The 19593-nt window shown below is 41.4% G+C and overlaps 1 protein-coding gene across 2 annotated transcripts in view; it reads left to right on the top strand.

Moving 5' to 3' along the window:
• Nucleotides 1–2543: 2543 nt before the first annotated feature.
• LOC146505786 (protein kinase C epsilon type-like) overlaps nt 2544–19593 on the top strand; it is a 104344-nt gene continuing 87294 nt past the window's right edge. Inside the window, exon 1 of one of the 2 annotated variants that reach the window (XR_014877679.1) lies at nt 2544–3674. Coding sequence is in view for 1 of the 2 variants with exons in the window: in XM_085183300.1 (XP_085039426.1) it covers nt 3327–3674 (348 nt within the window). In the remaining variant the exon portion in view is untranslated. The remainder of the gene's footprint in view (nt 3675–19593) is intronic. The other variant, XM_085183300.1, reaches the window with a different exon arrangement.

The following is a 19593-nucleotide window of genomic DNA, read 5'->3' as shown; positions in this document are numbered from 1 at the left end:
GAACGATCTAGAAAGGGTGGTCCATGCTTTTATTACATCACGGCTGGACTACTGTAACTCCCTTTATGCTGGTTTAGATCGTTCCTGTCTGCATCGCCTCCAACTGGTTCAGAACGCTGCTGCTCGCATGCTGACCGGTTCCAAAAAGAGAGACCACATCACTCCGGTCCTCTGCTCTCTCCACTGGCTCCCAGTTGCTTTTAGGATTGATTTTAAAATTTTACTGCTGGTTTTTAAGGTTCTTAACGGTACTGCACCTCCTTACCTGGCAGAGCTTCTTAGCATTTACCGCCCCAGGAGATCTTTGAGGTCAGCAGACCTGATGCTTTTAGATGTTCCCAGGTACAGATTAAAGACTAGGGGAGAGAGGGCTTTTGCTGTGGCTGCACCCAGACTGTGGAACAGTTTACCTCCTCACATCAGATTCTCCACAAGCCTAGGAACTTTTAAAACTGCTCTTAAAACTCACCTCTTCTTATTGGCTTTTAGCAAGGTTTAACTTACTGTATTAACTTATTGTTTTATCAGTGAGGTGTTTTATGTACTTGTGTTTTATTGTATTTTATATTTGTATTTTATTGTACAGCACTTTGGTCAGCCTTGGTTGTTTTTAAATGTGCTTTATAAATAAACTTGACTTGACTTGAAATCATTAGGTCAGTATATGATGAGTATATGAAAAAGTCTCTTTATTTCTCAGTCACCTTGTAATTTTTTAGGACATTGAAAAAAATCATGATAGAAATACACTAGTTCTTGTATTTCTGACACAGAAATGGCCATGGTAAGAGGCTGTAAGAGAATTAAACTGGGACAGACGGTGTAGAGTAATTTACTTTCTCTGTCCCAGGCACGTGCAGAGGGGGGGGCTAGAGGGGCTTGAGCACCCGCCCCTTTAAACCTCTCTGCACGGCCCTGCTCTGTCCTCTCTCAGAAGCAGTGCAGTTTATCATTTTTGCAGCTGGTGGGAGGTGCCTGAAACTTGAAATGACAAACAATCGACAACAGGGGTCAGTGATGTTCAAGGTTTAAGCACAACAGATCACTTTCACCCTGCTCATCTGAGTGTTTCTCAATATCCACCTTTTTTCGTTAATCTGCACCCACTCTATATTAATGTTCACTTTTGCATAACGTGGCCTAAATGAGGCAAGTAAACTAGCCTCTAACAGACTTGTGTTCTGCAGATTGTAAAGATATTTTGGAGCCTTCTCAACCTTCCTCATATTTGAGATAAAGAGATGAAGACACATCGCAATAAAAGGTTCTCTGTTTTTGTAACTGTTGTTGCACAAGTATTCAACACAAGTGAACTTAAAGAAAGAGACCAGCTGTTTGAAAACAGGTCAACTCTGTTAAACTGTTTTTTTTGTCTAACACGTTAAACAAAGCCAGTGAAAGTCTACATATTTGTCCTACGTATTTGCTAATAGATAACAGAACATGTTCACTCTCTATTAAAAACTGAGTTTTGTCAGTGTTTTCAGCTGCTCCAGTGCTGAAAACGCTAAATGCTATCTGCACATAAATGCATCCTCCCCTTGTGTAAAATGTGAATCACTGTTGGTGTTGCACTGAGCCTGTCAGGTATGTGTGCTCCTGCACTAAGACAGATCCCCGTGCATGCGGTCACCTTGTAGTTTCTGCTGTTAAATGAAGCAGACGCCCGACTCTTCTTCAATTATTCCAAATAAAACTAAGCTTACACATAAATCACATTTGTCATCTGTGCCTCGGGAGAAACAGACTGCAGGTTCTGTGTCAAATATATAAAGCATTTGTCTGTATATATGAGAAGGTAGAAAATCTCATTCCTCTGTGTCACATGCTGCGTCTGGCTCCTTGCAAACACGCCGCTTCATTTTTACCCTGGAAGGAATTCAAACAACGATGGTACAGTTTTAAAGACTATGGAAACTATGAAGACTCGTGACACGATTTTGCAAAACTAATTAGAGTCCTGCTAGAGCCAAACATTCATATCTTGCAATGCAGTCTTGCAGGTGCAAAGTAGGCAATTACTCACAATCTGTGCATTGCATCCTTGGTAAACCAAAACTGAAATGTTGCTTAATGCTGTGAAAGCCACTTGAGGCTGCAGATGTTTTAGGTTATATTTTTTCTTCAGTGCTGCACACATCATGCTGCTGATAAGTAACATGGCTTTCAGTCACCTCTTTTAAATTCCACACATGCCTCACATTCATCCCCCTAAAGTCCCATCTTTTTATGGCCTTGGCAAGTGGCCTTTATTAAGTGAATGAATGTTCATAATTCTGCACCTGGACATGCAGCAAAATGAGTGGAGACATGCTGCTTGGCGTCCACATTTTTCTGCACACACACCTGTTTTTTTCTGCATTAATAAAACAGTTTTACACGCACGCCTATTACTGTGTAAACCTGCACTGGCTTCTTTATACAGCCCTAGCCTTGCTCAAGGGCACCTTGGTGAATTGTTCGGGCTTTTATTTCTCTGCTTTCATATTCATCCAACCTTCCCCCCCAGCCCCGCTGCTCCTAAACACCGCCCCAGTCTTGGTTGCGTCGCACTCTCCCGTCTGTCACATCAGGCTCCGCTAAATCTGACGTGTTTTTCGCATTTCCTGCACCAGAGAGAGAGAGAGAGAGAGCGCGCGAGAGAGACGGAGACACACAGCGGTGTCGGGAGGCTGTGTCCACGGGAAGTTGAGCTCAAACAGCTGCACTGGACTGACACCAGGCCGTGCACCAAGCAGCAGGAGCCCGTTTTGACACATCCACCCACCGCCCCCCTTCTCTCCGCCCCTGCTGCGGTCGTTACCGGCCGCTGTCTGGTTCGCGGCTCGAACATCTCCAGTGCGCCGCGGCGGCTGGCAGCAGGTATTTGGAGCCTCCCACCCTCCGCACGGTGCAATGCAACGCAGGCCAGTGCTTCCAGGGAGCCCCGCTGCAGCTAACAGAGCTTTTTAATACCTCGAAGGTAAACACCATGACAGAGCGACTCACATCTGGGGCCTCTGCTCGTATGTGCGCCGTAGCTATTCATGTTTCTTCCGTGCACTTCTGAAGGCTTCCCGGGCTAACGGTCGCTTTTCCGCCACTGAAGTTCAGTTTCTGGGGGGAAATTTTGTAGCATAATCGACAAGTGCAGACGTTTCGAGACACGACAGCAGTCCCGGTGTGCTTGGTGACTGCACTCTCTCCTTCATATCGGAGTGGAAGGAACACGCTCTGCCCGGAGGACCACCGGTTGAACGTTATTCAAAGCGCTAAAGCACGGTTGATTTGGGGGTGTTTGAGGAGAAAGGTGTCCTGTGGTTTTACTGGAAGCACGTTTCATCGCCATGGTGGTCTTCAACGGGCAGCTGAAGATCAGGATCCGCGAGGCTCTGGACCTCAAACCCACAGCTTGGTCCCTGCGTCACGCCGTCGGTCCCAAGACTCAGACCTTCCTCCTGGACACGTACATCGCCCTCAACGTGGACGACTCTCGCGTGGGCCAGACCTCCACCAAGCAGAAGACCAACAGCCCCACGTGGAATGACGAGTTCATCACGGAGGTCCACGACGGCCGCAAGATAGAGCTATCAGTCTTCCACGACGCGCCCATTGGCTACGACGACTTCGTGGCCAACTGCATCATCCAATTCGAGGACATCCTGCAGAACAGCAGCAAGCACTTTGAGGACTGGGTAAGACACCTGAAGCACACACAGTGGGAGTGATAGTGGAACAAGGTGCTCACACCTTCTCTGTCGTAGGCAAACGGACCTCAGTGGGAAAGTTTTCCAATGAATCAGTTAATCGCTCTTTTTCCAATCACAATTCTCCCGGGAGTCTGGCAGGAAGCAGACTATAAGTAGTCATATAGTTGCAGGGATTTACACCTAAAAATACAAGCTGTGTGTTCCATCATATTACATAATCTACAGACTTGATATGTTAAGACAGGACCAACACTTAATAATACAAAAGGCTTAGCTAATGTTGTTTTTAATTTAATTTAATTTATATAGCGCCAAATCACAACAGCAGTCACCTCCAGGCGCTGTACATATAATCTAAAGACCCAACAACAGGGGTGTCAAACAAAGCAGTTCTGGATGACTTTGGAAAATGTGAAGGAGGGGATACATTTTGAACTTTTAACAAGTTTTACAGCTTTTCCTACGGTTAAAGACTTCCCCTCGGGCCATTTACGATACACCAAATTGAATCCCAAAGAGTCACACTCACAGATTCCTTTCATTTACTACAGCAGCATTTTTTATCATGTAGAAAAACTGAGACATACTGTTAAAATTGCACTTTTTGTCTTATATTAAGATATCTAATTGATTACATTTTTAGTTAAACTTCTTTACACTAACAGAAATTAGATTTTTATCAGTCCTTTGTATGGATGAAAAATGTTTTTTATGTGGCTGCTCCACAATAAATGACAGAAAACCCCAACACCCCCCTTTGAGACAGGACAAATACAAGATGCAGTGTGGAAGAGAGGCAGAGATGAATAACTAGTGAGTGCATTTTTCAAAAGAAAAGTGCAGTTAACCAAAACGACCCACCATAAACGTGCATCGTTTTAGGGTTTGACATCCTGACGCCTGAGAAGCTTTGACCGCTCAGTGTTTAGTGTGTTATCTTGATAAATGATTAATTGCTTTTAACTTGATAAATGATTCATATTCCGAACGAGTAGGAGTCAACTAATAGATTAAGTGAAGATCATTTGCTCATCATCTCGATTTCAAGTTCAAGCCCTGCCCTTTTAGACATGTTCACAATTGAAAGTAAACATTTACTTGCAGCGAATGATAGCTGTAAAGAGTGGATGCCAAGAAAAAAAGTAACTTTTCCAACTGTTGGAAAAGTTATGGGAAAGATCCCCATCCCAGTGTGTTAAATACTGCCACATGGAGCTGGCATCACCAGATGCATCATGGTGTCCTATTGTATGGTGCATTAGTGGATGAAGAGAGAGAACTGGTGTCTTAAAAAGCTACAAAGGCTGCGTTTGAAAAAGAGAGGTGGCAGTAAGACCATAGACTGTATATAAAAGATGGTCAAAGATAGATTTCAGACTCTATATTTTGAATTCTCAGCGTTAGTGTTTCCTCAACCCGCATGCTGCTTTTTTGGATCTGGAAATGATGAGCTGGTGGAGCGCTAAATTATGAGCCCAGGTCTGCGAGCTGCATCTATAAACTGTACAAGTGCAACGTACAGACAGGGTAATTAATGCTAAGTAACCTAAAAATAAAGTACAAAAGTTTGACTCACAAAAACCTAAACACAGTTTTTTATTTTGTGTAGTATTATTTTTAAGATAATTTCACTCCAAAGGCATCGGTACCAGTAAGTCAGTTTCAGTGACTCAGTTAGTGGAGGTTAGGCTCAGCAGACGGCTGCTGGCTACAGAGCCTTGTGTGGGCACACCTGTCAATCAAAGCAGCCATGTTCCTAGGTCTAGGCTGCACCAGTATCCAGATGGATGAATTATACAAAATTCTCATCACCCAAAGAAACCCATAAATATTTATCATAACAGAATGTAAAATATTTAGTTCTGCTTTAATTTAGGACATTTTAACATGTGAGGACTTTTGTAGCTAGCTTCAAGTGGCCATTAAAAGAAACTTTCTTTTTTAGCCTCGGAGGTTTTTGCTGCAGAGACTGTGGTTTGCATTTTAGCGTGTTGAAGAAAGACATGGTAAAAGAGAAAGAGCAGTGCTCACCTTCTCACCATTGATGATGCACATTAAATGACTTATAATGTGATTCCAGATGGTCCTTTGCAAGCCTCCGTATAGGACGAGTTGGGAATATGAAACCCTTTTCACTATTTCCTAATGCAGCGATGGGACACCTTGTGCGTATCTTTGAGATCTTGAAATGACTGTTGCTGTGAACTAGGTAAACAAAGTTGGATTGAGCAGATCTCAACCTGCAAGTCAACTGAACAGAGCAGATGACATGGGGCATAAGAGTTTAGCATGACGCTAGCTCATTCAAACATTCAAAAGTACAAACAAATATTTATATTTATAACAACATTTATATTGTAGAAGCTCATGTTCTTACCATGAGCTGGTACATCAGTTTCCTTGACTCTTAAAGTTTATTTGTTCCTCTAAAACGAACAAGTGGGAAAGTGACAGTGTGTGTTATTAAATTGTTATGCTGTGTTAGCAGACATGGAACAATATGCTGATTCATATGAAGTCATGTTTTCTGTGCAGAGAACCAAACCAAGGGAAATGTCTGGCTCTGCTTCTGTTACATGCTCCTCTAGCTAACTTGACTGTCTTCAGCAGCTAGCCACATAACACTGAGAGCAGCTGAAAGGTGGTTAAAGACAAAATGCTGGGATGCAGGGACTTGTGAGCAGAAGCGACTCCAAACATGGTCACTGTTGGTGTTTCATCCAGCTCTCACATACAGATATACAGTATATTGATACATCTACTGGAAAGACCACAGATAGCATCTTTATAAACTGTGCAAAGAAGATCACGCTTTTGTTGTACACTGCAGGATCTCTGCAACCCAAACTCTGCTGTCCTGCAGCTAAGTTTAGCAGATGCACAACAGGGTTTGCTACACACACAATATAGATCCTGTTGCCTTTGTTGTGCTCTTGTTAGATGAACCAGTGACCCATGGCAGAGCTACAAAGAGTGGATGCAGTTAGGCCAAATGCATGACACTCATGCACACATTCACAGAAGCATTGGGGAGCCGTCCATTGTTGTCTGAAGCCGCTGGAGCAGATAGTTGGTTGATTGTATTATTGATGAGGCCATCAGGTCCATTAGACACAGTGAGAGAGAGCTGGGAGAAGGACAGGATGAGAGAAAGCAGCGGATGGAAACCTTTACAGAATGTTGCTCTGTAGGACAGACGGTTGTTCTGTGGGGGAGTGTGAAGTCTCATGTGTTAAGATTAAGTTCTTGACAGAAGGACTCGGAATAGGAGACTCTCGGTGAATCTTCTGATGGGTTTAAATATTTCTGAGCTGTATCACATGTGCTGCTGGTGGACTTCCTGTGCATTTACACTATTTCATATCATTACATTTATTTCTGCTCGCTTGTTTGTTGTTCAGTCTCTCTGCGCTCCTCTGTTTCTGTCTTCGCTTTCCTCTCATCCCACAGCCGGTCGTGGCAGATGGCTGCTCATCACACAGCCTTGTTCTGCTGAAGGTCTCTTTCTGTTAAAACTGAGTTCTACCTATTAACCATGGCCAAGTGCTTGTTCATAGGGATTATCGGATTGTTGGAGTTCTCTTGCCTAAAATATAAAGCAGCTGGAGATGACTGTTGTTGTCATCTGGCGCTATATTAAAAACATTTAATTGCCCTTAATTTTGTAGAATGTAGGAAAGAATCAAACAGGGATGCTGTTATGACTGCTCTCCTCACTACTCACTAGTAACTCAAATTAGATAAAATTCAGTTAAATTAAGTAGTAGTATTACACAATGTGCCTGTTGAGACTTTCTGCTAGTTATTATGAAACAGAGTACTTTATCGAGTTCAGGTCTTTGTTAAACCTTCTTAAGTTGTTATATCAAGCAAAAAGTAAAGCATCATATTGACAAATCTCATTTATGGCACGCTATTGAAGCTACTCTAGCCTGCAAGTGGCACCCTCCAGAGCTCAAAAATGAAGCCAAAAAAGTGTGTTTCCTCTTGTAGCCACTCAAGGCTGACTCCTGAAGGCAAATCAGACCTTTCATGTGAAAATGCCCAACTTTTCAGCATCAAAACGCACGTTAACCAACAGTATGGCCACTGTTGATAACTTTAGCTGCTAAGCTAGAACCGTTTGTGCTGTCGGTGCTGTTGTAGCCTTATAATGAATTATCTGGCAACATGTGAGGCACAGCTAATCCAAGAAGTTTGTGCTTCAGTTTTTTGATGAGTGATATTTTAATAGTGTCTGTGCATTGTACAGTTTATGAATGGTACTTACTAAAAGTGTTTGCTAGCATTAGCTGCTAACCTAGCGCTATGCCTTCTCGTTCCAGTACGCTCACTTGTGGTTTGTGCTAGTCTTGCTGCTTTTTCCCAGCCTCCAGCTCCATGTATGCAAGAAAGATAGCAGAGATATACCTCTAAATATAAATCACTACACATGAAAATAGTAATCTTCTTGAACTGCAGTGGTGCTTTTTAAGTCAAAAGGCGCTATACGGCTGTCAGCCTGATCCATTTTCATTCATCAGCATGACAAGAATTTTTTATCTTGGTCCTCTGAGTCTTGCACCTTGTGTTTGCACTTGTTTTAAGGCACTCCCACGGGCGAACATGTCTCAACTTAAGCTACATCAAGAGTTATGTCAGCTTAGACAAAGAAGAACTAGATAACAGCGTGTGGGAACTAAGACTGTGTAATTTCCTCATGAGTAATGCTAACGTAAGCTACTCAACAAAGTCTGTCGTGGAGTGTTTTTATCCTTTAAGCAGAGGAATAGCAAAGGCTCAGAAAGTTGATGTTTACTATAGTAGCTTCAAACCGATTCTTCACATCAAATAATTCCAGAATAACAAAACATGATTTGCTTAGACTGGATTTCTTGCTCACTCCCACCACTTAGCACTGCCCTTATGGCTGAAATCAATACCGGTCTGAAGTAATCACCAATCAGTGAGTTGATTAGCTAAGGCCATGTGTTGTTTCTTATTGTGGTGAGAAAGAGGAAACTTGTAAAGAAAACTCTTGTGTAAACCAACATGTCCTGTATCATGTACCAACTAGCAACCCTGCATGTTTGTTGATCCAATCTTATCCCATTGGATTGTATCGTATCGCATTACATGGTACCACATCGTTTTGTGTCATGTTGTATTATTCTTTCCAAATATTTCTTCAATCATGCATGCAGGGAAACAATAAATCTATTTAAATATCAAGAATATGGCATAACATGCATCCATAATAATATTAGACGGTAAAATCAGTAGTGGAACCTTAACTAAATTTCATCGTTAGGTTGATGGAGACTAACTTTTCTCCAGACTAAAACAGTCCCTCTTATACCAAAGAGTGATTTATTTGTTATTTCTGGGCTCAGGCTCAGTTACAGATTTGTGTAAGTTCCCACACAAAAAAAAAAAACGTATTATTTTATTCTTTGGCATATGACAGACTTGAAGAAGTATGAGATCTTTTTAGGAGAATGATACTCAGACTGCTTAGAAAGTCAGAAGAACATTACCACAAATCACAGTGTGCACATTGTTTGCCTCACAGTGATGTTTTATTATACACAGCATTTTTCAGGAGAGCCGTGCCACCTGTCTGTGACACCCAAACATGTCTTCCAGGAACTCAGGCAGAGTACTTACTGTTAGTCAGCAGATTGTTTTTGTATCATATGTCATCAATCATGAAACACAACTTCTTACTTTTCCCCCGAGTGTCATACAAATGCAGTCTGTGCTTTGTTTCTGGAGCTACATGGTTCTCATCATTTTATGTTTAGATGACCAAAGTGTGTTAGAGTAAGTGCTGCAGTGTCATCTGCTATTATTACCAACACCGGGGCCCCATGGGGGTGGGAGACTGATGGTATCTCTCCAAGTTTATTTCCTCTTTATACTAATGAATACAAGACTAATTCATCTTACATTTTTGTGAAATTTGCTGCTGATTCAGGGAGTGTTGGTTTGAAAACAGGAGATGAAATAAAATGTTGTGCGGATTGCTCAAACACCAGACAAGAAAATAAATATGTGATTTCAGAGTTAGCAAAAGCCTAACAGCGGTGGCTGTATAGAGGATGGAAATTAATATAAACATTTTGGGACAATGAAAAATAGGCCATAGGACTCAAACACATCTTTAATTTAAAAGAAATGATGAGAATAATGATTGAATATTAGCGTTAAATTAGGAAACTGAATCCGTCAGCATGATAAAGAGGCTGTGAGTGTCTGTTTTGTGTGTAAGGTGACAAACGGCTCAACTTAAACATGGCTATCCACGCTTTATAAATTGAAAGAACTGAATAGACCGCTCCATTGATTGTTGCTGAGGGAAATCTTTTGTCACCATCTAGGTTTTTGGGTCAGGATCAGACTGATACACATATCAGATGGTGCCTCGTCACTTGTCAATAGCCAGTAACCACAGGCACAGAGAAAACAAAAGAAAACCCAGGCTGCTTTCTATCTAAACTCAGCAGTTATTGTGTTATCCAGTAATTCATCAACATAATGAGTTAAAATGATTTCTTTGCCACATAAAAGTCACTCAGGTGCATTCAGAGCCAGTAGACTTACCACAGCTTTTCATTTAGATCAGTTGTCTCGAACTCCAGGCTTCGAGGGCCGGTGTCCTGCAGGTTTTAGATGTGTCCTTGATCCAACACAGCTGATTCAAATGGCTAAATTACCTCCTCAACATGTCTTGAAGTTCTCCAGAGGCCTGGTGATGAACTAATCATTTGATTTGGATGTGTTGACCCATGGTGAGATCTAAAACCTGCAGGACACCGGCCCTCGAGGCCTGGCGTTCAAGACCCCTGATTTAGATGCAGTCAGTGGCCATAAGCATCATTTTGCAGTGTGTAGGGTTAATATCGTGGAATGCTGCATGTTAAAACAAACCTTATTAAACTTTACCAACAAACACAAAAACATGAGTGAAAGGAAATTAGACTGGGACTGGGACTCAATCCAGGGTCCACTGTTCTTTAAAACATTAGACCAGTATTGCCACAGTCGGTGCATCACAGCACCAACACCACCAATACCTGCGTGTATTTCTGTAATGCCAGCAGTATGTGACAGAATGGATGTATTTGAAACCCTGGGACGAGAACACATTGAACTGTCCCACAATGTCCCACCTGAATGCTTTACTGTCCTCCTCTGTCTATGTCTGTGGCTTCTGCTTTCTCACACTTTTGTTATCTCTTCATATCTGATAATGCTTTCTCCTTTAATCTTTTATGAATTTTATGAACTCCATTAAAGAACCCACACAGTTCCCCACTTGCCGCACATACAAAAGCCTTTTTATTCATGGCAAAGGAACGTCAGAGAGTTAAGGTTTTTGGACAGTTTTATCCTTTGGCAAGATCTTATCCCATGACGCAAAATAGTTCTGCAGCAAACGAAAGAGGTTTTGGAGACACTGGTGTGTTGTCTTTGTCTAATGGTGATACAGTATCCACTGTGCCTGGAAATCAAAAAATCAGCAGATATTTCATTTGGCAAAAGCATGTGAACTGAAACCTAATACCCGTGTTGTGACAAGTAACAATATTAATACAACAACAAAAAAGAAACTGGGCATAAATCCAAATGTGTCACTGTATTCCCGCAAGCCTTTACAAGCTCTGTGAATGATCACCTTCAGGAGAAAGTCATACCTGCCGAGCAGGTCACATAGTGCGCGCACACACACACACTCTGTCATAACAGTGAGTTCACATCCCAGAAATTTGAGCTCATTATTCAAGCATGCATGAAGAACAGTAATCAACGATATGAAAATTGTTGTGTAATGGATTGTGCAAAGTGCTCCAGTAGCTCACAGTTGACTTGCTGAAGTGACAGCATTTGGGTACTGACCAGTCATTCAGTTTCCAAACTGCCAAGATGTAATAAAGTATGTGGCAAATTGTAAATAAACTCAATAATTTCAGAATTAATGAGATAACTGTGCTTTGCCTTGCATATCCAGCACATGTGGGATGTGATTTAGCAGGGCCGGTCACTGGTTGGTCTGTGGTGAACATGATTTATGAATTAACGCTACTTCAGTCCAGCAAATATCAGTTTGATATGTGGCTTTGGCTAAGATCGAGAAAAAAACGCTGGAGAACAGAAAAAAGGTGCAAGAACTGATGTTCGTTTGACATGAAAAGGAGATCGCATTCCTAAATCTGTCAGGAATTTCTGTTCTCCTCTGAATCGTGTGTAGGCAGCTGCCTTGTCGGAACTTGTCATTAAAGAGAGAAGTGTGGAGAAGGACATTCAGGGTTTGGTGTTTCTGCCAAACAGGCAGCGATTGAGGGGAGGTAGAGAGGCAGTAAAGAGCAAGACAAAGAGGGTGTTGAAGGAAACTGTCTGCTTTTGAATGGTTAAATGACTGAGGGATGGAGGGGGAGGACTGCAGCAGCTGTCAAACTCATGTTGAGGATTTTAGAAATGCACATCAAAATGAAAGTTCTTATGGATTCCATGGTTGAATAGACATTTTTCTATACCATAGCACTGGTGATAGAAATGCTAGAACCATAACTTCTCTTTTTCAGCTAAACATGTTCTTACATACATCAGTCCTAGTTATAGAAGTATAGCTGCAAGTGTTTCTAGTGAAAGTCAGGGATATGGTCAAAGTTGGAGGTAGAGCTGTGCAGACCTCTCCATACATTGGGAAATGGGAGGCTAGGGTCTAATGGTGTTTGAACAGCAGCCCACTCAATTAACTTTTTTCCTGTTTTCAAATACCTGTGGTGTCTGGCAGAGGACCTCAGGGTACTGTGGATTGCGTGATGGAGGCTTTGTGGATCAGCTTTATTCTAGAACATCCCACAGACTCTCACTTGGATTGGGATATGCACTGTTTTAAGGCTGGCTCAACACTTTGGGTTCGTGTCATGGTTTTTGTTCCTATCGTCCTGCCGGGGGGACATCTTTGCCATGGCTTGGTTGAAAACAGTGTTTAGGTTGGTGGTACGTGCCAAAGCAAGATCCTTAGACTGTGTATTTCAGATGTGGTAGAAAAAAGTAGTTAAAATCCTAAATATGCATTTGGGCAGCATCTTAAGGGTTTTAAGAAGAACAAAGAACACTCGAGATAGCTGCACATGGTAAACTCTTATGATGCGGAAATGCCAATGCCGTCGGATTGGCTACTTTCAAACCTACCACCTCCAAGTACAGGGGTATTTATTTGTGGAGGATATTTCCATGAACATTTATTAGTTAGGTTCTAAGAAAAAATCTGCAAATGGCTGAGGCCACAAACTCCAAACTGGGACTTGGCGGGGGTGTACTGTAGTGCAGCGGTCCCCAACCCCCGGGCCTCGAACCGGTACCGGTCCGTGAGTTGTTTGGTACCGGGCCGCGAGAGTTGAGGCTCAGGTGTGATATGTATAGTTTTCAGGGTTTTTATCGGTTTTCAGCGTTATTTTGTTATCGTTTTTATCGTTTACTCGGTTTTCCTGGGTCTTTTCACGTGTGTTATGAATAAATTTTCTTTTTTTCGGTACCGGTACTAGTTTTATTTTGTTGTATTTATCCACGACACCTTAAAGGCCGGTCCATGAAAATATTGTCGGGCATAAACCGGTCCGTAGCGCAAAAAAGGTTGGAGACCGCTGCTGTAGTGTACTGCAAAACAGAAGGAGGAAAATGAGATATGAGACAGTGAGCATTGGTATTGCAGATTAAGATTGCACAGAAACATGTAAAGATCTCTCTCTCTTTCTGTGCCTTGTTTAAATTGTAATGTTTCACATGTATTTTGGGGGCATCTGATGTAATGAAAGAACTGATGAGCACAAACAGATATCATTTGCTTTGTCCAGTCATGTTTTAGTCACAACTCTTCTCATTGTTAGGTTCATCAGATTAACTGGTCTGCGCACTTGCTGTAAAAGCCCATCTCACATTGATACACTCGAATGAAAACGCTTCACATAATTGTTAAAAAAACATGGACATTTGGCCTCTTTCTGTTGTTCCCTCTCTCCTGCTAAGACTCCCACCTTCCCTCATTTGTTAGCAGTGTAAAGGGTGTGATGTGAGTAGTGTTGGCAGGAGCTATATCTTCTTAACATTGGTTCTGTGCCATATGGATTTAGCCAGCAGCTGCCAGAACTGCAATGAAAGACATTACAATTTATTCTCATTTTCTATACTTTCCTGCATCGCTTTTGATTAGCAATTATCATCCATGGACTCTGTGCAGAGTCTAATTCTATTGGACATGGAATACATATGAAAAAAAGTCTATGAAGTACCAGTGCCAGTGGTAGACTATGGTAATCTGTGTGTAGCTGAACACATCACTCTAAGAGGGGTAGGAGGCGGGAATACAGTGATTGTAGTATATTCCCGTGGGATGCGTGCATTGCAAACAATACAGGTTCAAAAACACTATAAATCATTCAAACATGCTGAGATAGCTTCTTTGTGATTAGCACAGAATTAACCATAGAACCGTTGTACATAGAGAAAATAAACATGTGCAAATATTCTTCATCTTCTTCTATGGTAGAGGTAAGATTGTACAAAAACTACCTAGGTGAATTAAATGAAACCTGTGAAATTATCTGTGAAAATGTCCATTTTCATTAAGACTGCACTCTCCAGGGATGCACGGATCCAACTTTTGCCATTTGCAATCTGATACTGATGCATTGGTTTGGGGGATCTGCTGATTCGGGCACCCCCCAACCCACCCTGAAAAGCAAAAGCGGAAGAGAATCGATGGATGGATATAATGAAAGCAGACTGATAAAGTTTTTAAAATGGGAAAATATTGTTTTATTCAACCAGTAACTATCATTGGTGTGTCTTCCAGCTCTCTCGTTCCCAGCTGTGGCGCTAACACTGTTTTTGTGGTATTGCAACTGTGACAAAGGCAGATTGCTGTGTGGTTGTCTGCGGTTGAAACGACTGTGGTTCAGCTGCCGGAGCTGACAGAGGAGACACACAGGAAAAGTCTGCCGAGGCGAAAACAAGTTCAGCTCCGACTGACGAGTTAACGAGTGCGCCACACTTCAAGGCTCATGTTGATGAAGGCCCCAGCCTGTGATTTCTGTAAACAGTTATATACTTTATGTTCAGTCATCTGAGGAATGTTTCATGCAAAAACAATTGTGCACTGGAAGGTCTGTGTGGAAAGTAAAATTCACTTCATGTAGTATAATTTTAAAGAAAGGCGTTGCCCTAGTGTGCTAATGCAAATGGGCGTACGAAGGTCAAAGCACGCTTTTGCACTGATTCTGGATCAGGCAGTGGTTCAATGTCTCGCTGAAAGTCACAGAACATTTTCTGTATTTTCAGCCCTGTTGAATTCAGTACTTAACCCTATGAAACCCCTGTCATGGTTGAAATTAATATTCATAGATGAGTTGATAAAGATTTTTTTTCTTGTGGTTGATTGTTTTATGCAGTGTTTCATTTTCGCTTTTTCAGAAAAGAAATGACAACTTAATTCTGACAGACGAACACAATGTAAAGATGTTCATTTTTAAAGTTCAGTCTAGGACAGCGGTCCCCAACCCCTGGGCCTCGGACCGGTACCGGTCCGTGAGTCGTTTGGTACCAGGCCGTGAGAGTTGAGGCTCAGGTGTGAAATGTATAGTTTTCAGGGTTTTTATCGGTTTTCAGCGTTATTTTGTTATCGTTTTTATCGTTAACTCGGTTTTCCTGGGTCTTTTCACGTGTGTTATGAATAAATTTTCTTTTTTTGGTACCGGTACTAGTTTTATTTTGTTGTATTTATCCGCGACACCTTAAAGGCCGGTCCATGAAAATATTGTCGGGCATAAACCGGTCCGTGGCGCAAAAAAGGTTGGAGACCGCTGGTCTAGGATACAATTCACAATGAAAGGTGAGAGAGAGGGGGAAAAAATACCTGCATACCAGTATGCCTGTGCTCTGATATGACCATTGGGCCTCGCTCACTCAGCAGTTTTTATTTGCACAAGTCTGTGGTGAAAACTGCACATTCAAAAGTGTAATTGGTCAGAACAGACCTTCAGGGTGTCACCTAAAAAATAGCAGAAGTGCAGGAAGGATATAACTAGCAGAGGATAGTGATCAAATTAATAATTATACCAATGTATTTGCCAGAAACTGGCATCACTTACCGCTGTTGCTGTTACTGAGCAGTCTTAGTACTCTGACCACGTTAAACCATTGACCTACATGTAATCACATCTGGACTATTTGGTAGAATATATAAATCTTACTAATCTTATTATTAAATCATTCGCCTAAACTTTTTACAGTGAACCTTTCTACAGTGGTGCAACAGTAGAAAATTCAATCAAATGATAATCCCTGAAGATGAAGCCACTTAAAAGTTAGCAGTCCTTTACTTGCACCATCTCAGGCAGCTACAAAAATATAAGGCTGTCTGCATGTTAATGCAGAGTTACACCATTACACAATAAAATGCAATACAGTCTGTAGGAGAAGAGGTTTCAGTAAACACTGTGAAATGACATGCATATCTGTGTTTAACATGGGTTCTGGACCTGGAAGTGTCTTGCTGAAAGCCTCTTCAGCATTTTCAGTGCAGTTTGGCTTCCGTGGGCTTTGTAAACTCTCATGCAGAGGGAATAGAGGAAGAGCTCAGGCCTGCTCTCTTCTTGACCCTGTTTGCCTGTGGGCTGTAGTAGAGGGGTGTCCTCTGTATGGGCTGAAGGAAACGGGGGCTGGGCTGTGCATGTTTATGTATGTGTGTGCGTCTAAAAATAGGGGCAGTGTGTTGGAGTCACACGGTAGGCCCTACTTCCTGTTTTCACTGTCCAAGTTTACTTCCCAGAGAAAGAAAGGAAGAGGGAGATGAGAAATCTGGCTCTCCAGGTGCCCCGCCGTAGCTTCTGTTATCATTCATTTTTCTGCTGCGCTGTCCGTGTTCGCTACAACACGGTAAATTGCAGTGGCACAGATATGTAAGGAATGCATGATGAAGAAATAAGCCGCTTGTGATGAAAGCTTTACTGTTTCTCCTACAGTTCCTGTCAGCACCACTTCATAAAAAAAAAAACACTTTTCACAAGAAAAGAACTGAAGCAAGAATTACTGTGAAATTTCTCCATATCGTTGTGCTTGCCACACGTGGGATTATTTGCATTTATATCATATTCTTCTCTATCGACTGATGACGTTTCCTGGTCTCTTTCCAGTGTGTTTCTGGTGCTCTGTTATTTGCAGAATGGTTTTAGGCTAAAACAGACACATTCATAATCTTTCCATATAATCAAAATAACCAAGTAATAATTAAAAAAAAAAAACCCAAAAGACGAAAACTGTCTTTTTTTTGTAGGATTAGTGCTAAAGATATGTCATGCTAAACTATTAACCCTTTAAAACCAATCGGAGCGGGCACGCTCTGTTTTTTTGCGTAACTATTTTTAAATCCCGGTAGATCTGCAACCACGTAAGCTAGCGCAATAAATTTTTTTGCATATGAAACCGGAGGAGTTGTACTTACATCTTATGCCATCAGCTTGTCCTCGGTCACAGTTTCCTTCCACATATAGCTTTGCAAAAACTGCATAAAAAGCGCTTGCAGCAACAAAAACATAATATTCCAGAAACACGCTTTGTCGATCCCATCAGCTGTTCATAACACTTCCTATGTTGGAATAGACGTCAGCGTGAACTTTCGCATGTCCGCCATGACCTGCCCGAAACAGGAAGTGACGTCATTTTCGAGGAAATGTAGTTTTTTTTTACCATCTGTGCCTCATGAGCCTATACTGGTGTTTTTAAAAGTTATGTTTGACTTTATGACTTTCTGTGTCGTTTCTGGGATGCTTAGGACTCATATTGCACTGCTGGAAATAGTTTATTTTGATGCATATGCTGCTTTTTCGCAAATTTGCACTATAATATTTATTTTTTCATTTTTCCTGCAGTATATAAAAATTGGTGTATTTCAAAAATAAAACTATGAAGACACTCAAAATAAATTTCGTGTGGTGGGAAACTATTTTGTGCAACTTTTTTGTATTTACAGTTTTGAGGGATAAGCCTCTTAAATTTCTCTAACTAGAAATATATGTTAAAAAAGCAAAAACGATTTTCAATTTTTTTGTAGTTTATTGCACTTTTTTGCAATTTATGTAATTACTATGCACTTAATGCAGACATATTATTAAAATCTGGGCTATAATGGTTGTATTGATGTATAGCAACTTGAAATGCTCCCAAAAATGGCTCTACAGCATGTAATATAATATAATATAATATAATATAATATAATATAATATAATATAAGCTCTGGCGGACTTGGTTCTATGGTAGGTCTTAAAGGGTTAAGTAACTTTCAAGCAATTTGGTTTGTTGCAAAAGTTGGGTGTGTAGCTATGATAAACCACATTTAAAATGTGGGTTTTCATATCTAAATGCTAACAGTTAAATACAGAACAAAAGTCTGAGGACATGCCAGAACCTGTAGTGACACCTGAGCTTGGGGGCGGAAAAGAGGCATCTCACAAGTCTGGACACAAGTACTGATATCAGCATTAGCCTGAGAGAATGCTTCTGCACAACCATCTTCTAGTTAAAGTAGCAGTAGATCTCCAAAGCATAACAAAAGCAAGCATTACTAGTTAGCTGCTCAGCTGTATCTGACCTTTCAAAGTAAGTGCGAGGGGATTGTTCACTAGTAAAATGACTGTGGATGGCACTGGGAGGATTAAAACATGGTGCTACCTATGTGTGGCTAACCTGCCGAATTGTTAACATTACATTAGCAGAACACAGAAATGTAAACATGGGCTCTCAGAACAGGAAAGGAAGAAAATCAACTGGAGATTTGATATATACCACACAGAGGTACTGCAGAGCTCATGTAACAGCCTGATGAAGTCTGTAAATCATAATTTGCAGTGTAGAGGTCAAGCATCTGTGGAATGTCTGCAACGTAAATCACCGGTGAGCTCCACACAACAGAATTAAACTTAGTAAGGCACCATCTACATTTCCTCATAAACAGGATGAGAGAAGAGAAAACACCCTGTTGTTCCATTCACACAAACACAGAGTGGACGTTTATCAAGCTTTCAGCCAAACTCAAGGATTTGAGCGGCTTATGATGCTGTGATCAGCTACTTCTGTATTACACATATACATGTAATCGCTTTCTTTTGCTTTTCGTGGTCTTCCACTTAGCTACTTATGTAACAGTTGGGCAAAGATGTCTGTAAACGTCTAGCCATCCAACTATTAATGAACATAATTAGGTGTAAACTCAGTATTCTGGATAGTGGCCCCACCCCAGAAAAAGCAGAGCGGATCAGTCAGGTAGAGATGCACTGTAAAAAAAAAAATCCTAAAAAAACAGTAATGTTCCATAGGGCTGCACGATTAATCGTTAGAAAATCGCGATCTCAATTCATACTTATGTGCGATCTCATTTCCAAATGACAACGATTTGAAAAAAAAAAAGAAAAAAAAAGACAACGATTGTACCGCATTTTGATCCGGGACGTAATCTGCATGAAAACAAGCGCTCACTCTTCCTGCTCAACAAATGACAAGGGCGGAGCCTTATACCACGTGATACAGAAGCTGGCTGCTAAAATTAGCAGGGAAAAAACAACGGAGAGCACGTCAGGGATGACGAGAAAGTGACAGGAGAAAATCCGTCCCGGTCAACCGCCCAAACATCAATAACGGGAACCTTATACAGCGCTTCCCTATACATGTCGACCTCCCGCAGACACAAAGAAATTACGGAGGCTGTTACTTATCACCTGACCAAAGATATGGCTCCATCAACACTGTGCAAAACGAGGGATTTAGGAAAATGATCAACACCCTAGACAAACGCTACACAGTGCCGTCCCGCAACTATTTTTCTATTGTTACACTACCTGCTCTATACACGCAGTGTCGAGCAACG

Source organism: Neolamprologus multifasciatus, chromosome 13 (genome assembly GCF_963576455.1).
Source record: "Neolamprologus multifasciatus chromosome 13, fNeoMul1.2, whole genome shotgun sequence".
Lineage (NCBI taxonomy): Eukaryota > Metazoa > Chordata > Actinopteri > Cichliformes > Cichlidae > Neolamprologus > Neolamprologus multifasciatus.
Note: the sequence above shows the minus strand (reverse complement) of the source record. Positions and strands in the feature narration are given on the sequence as shown.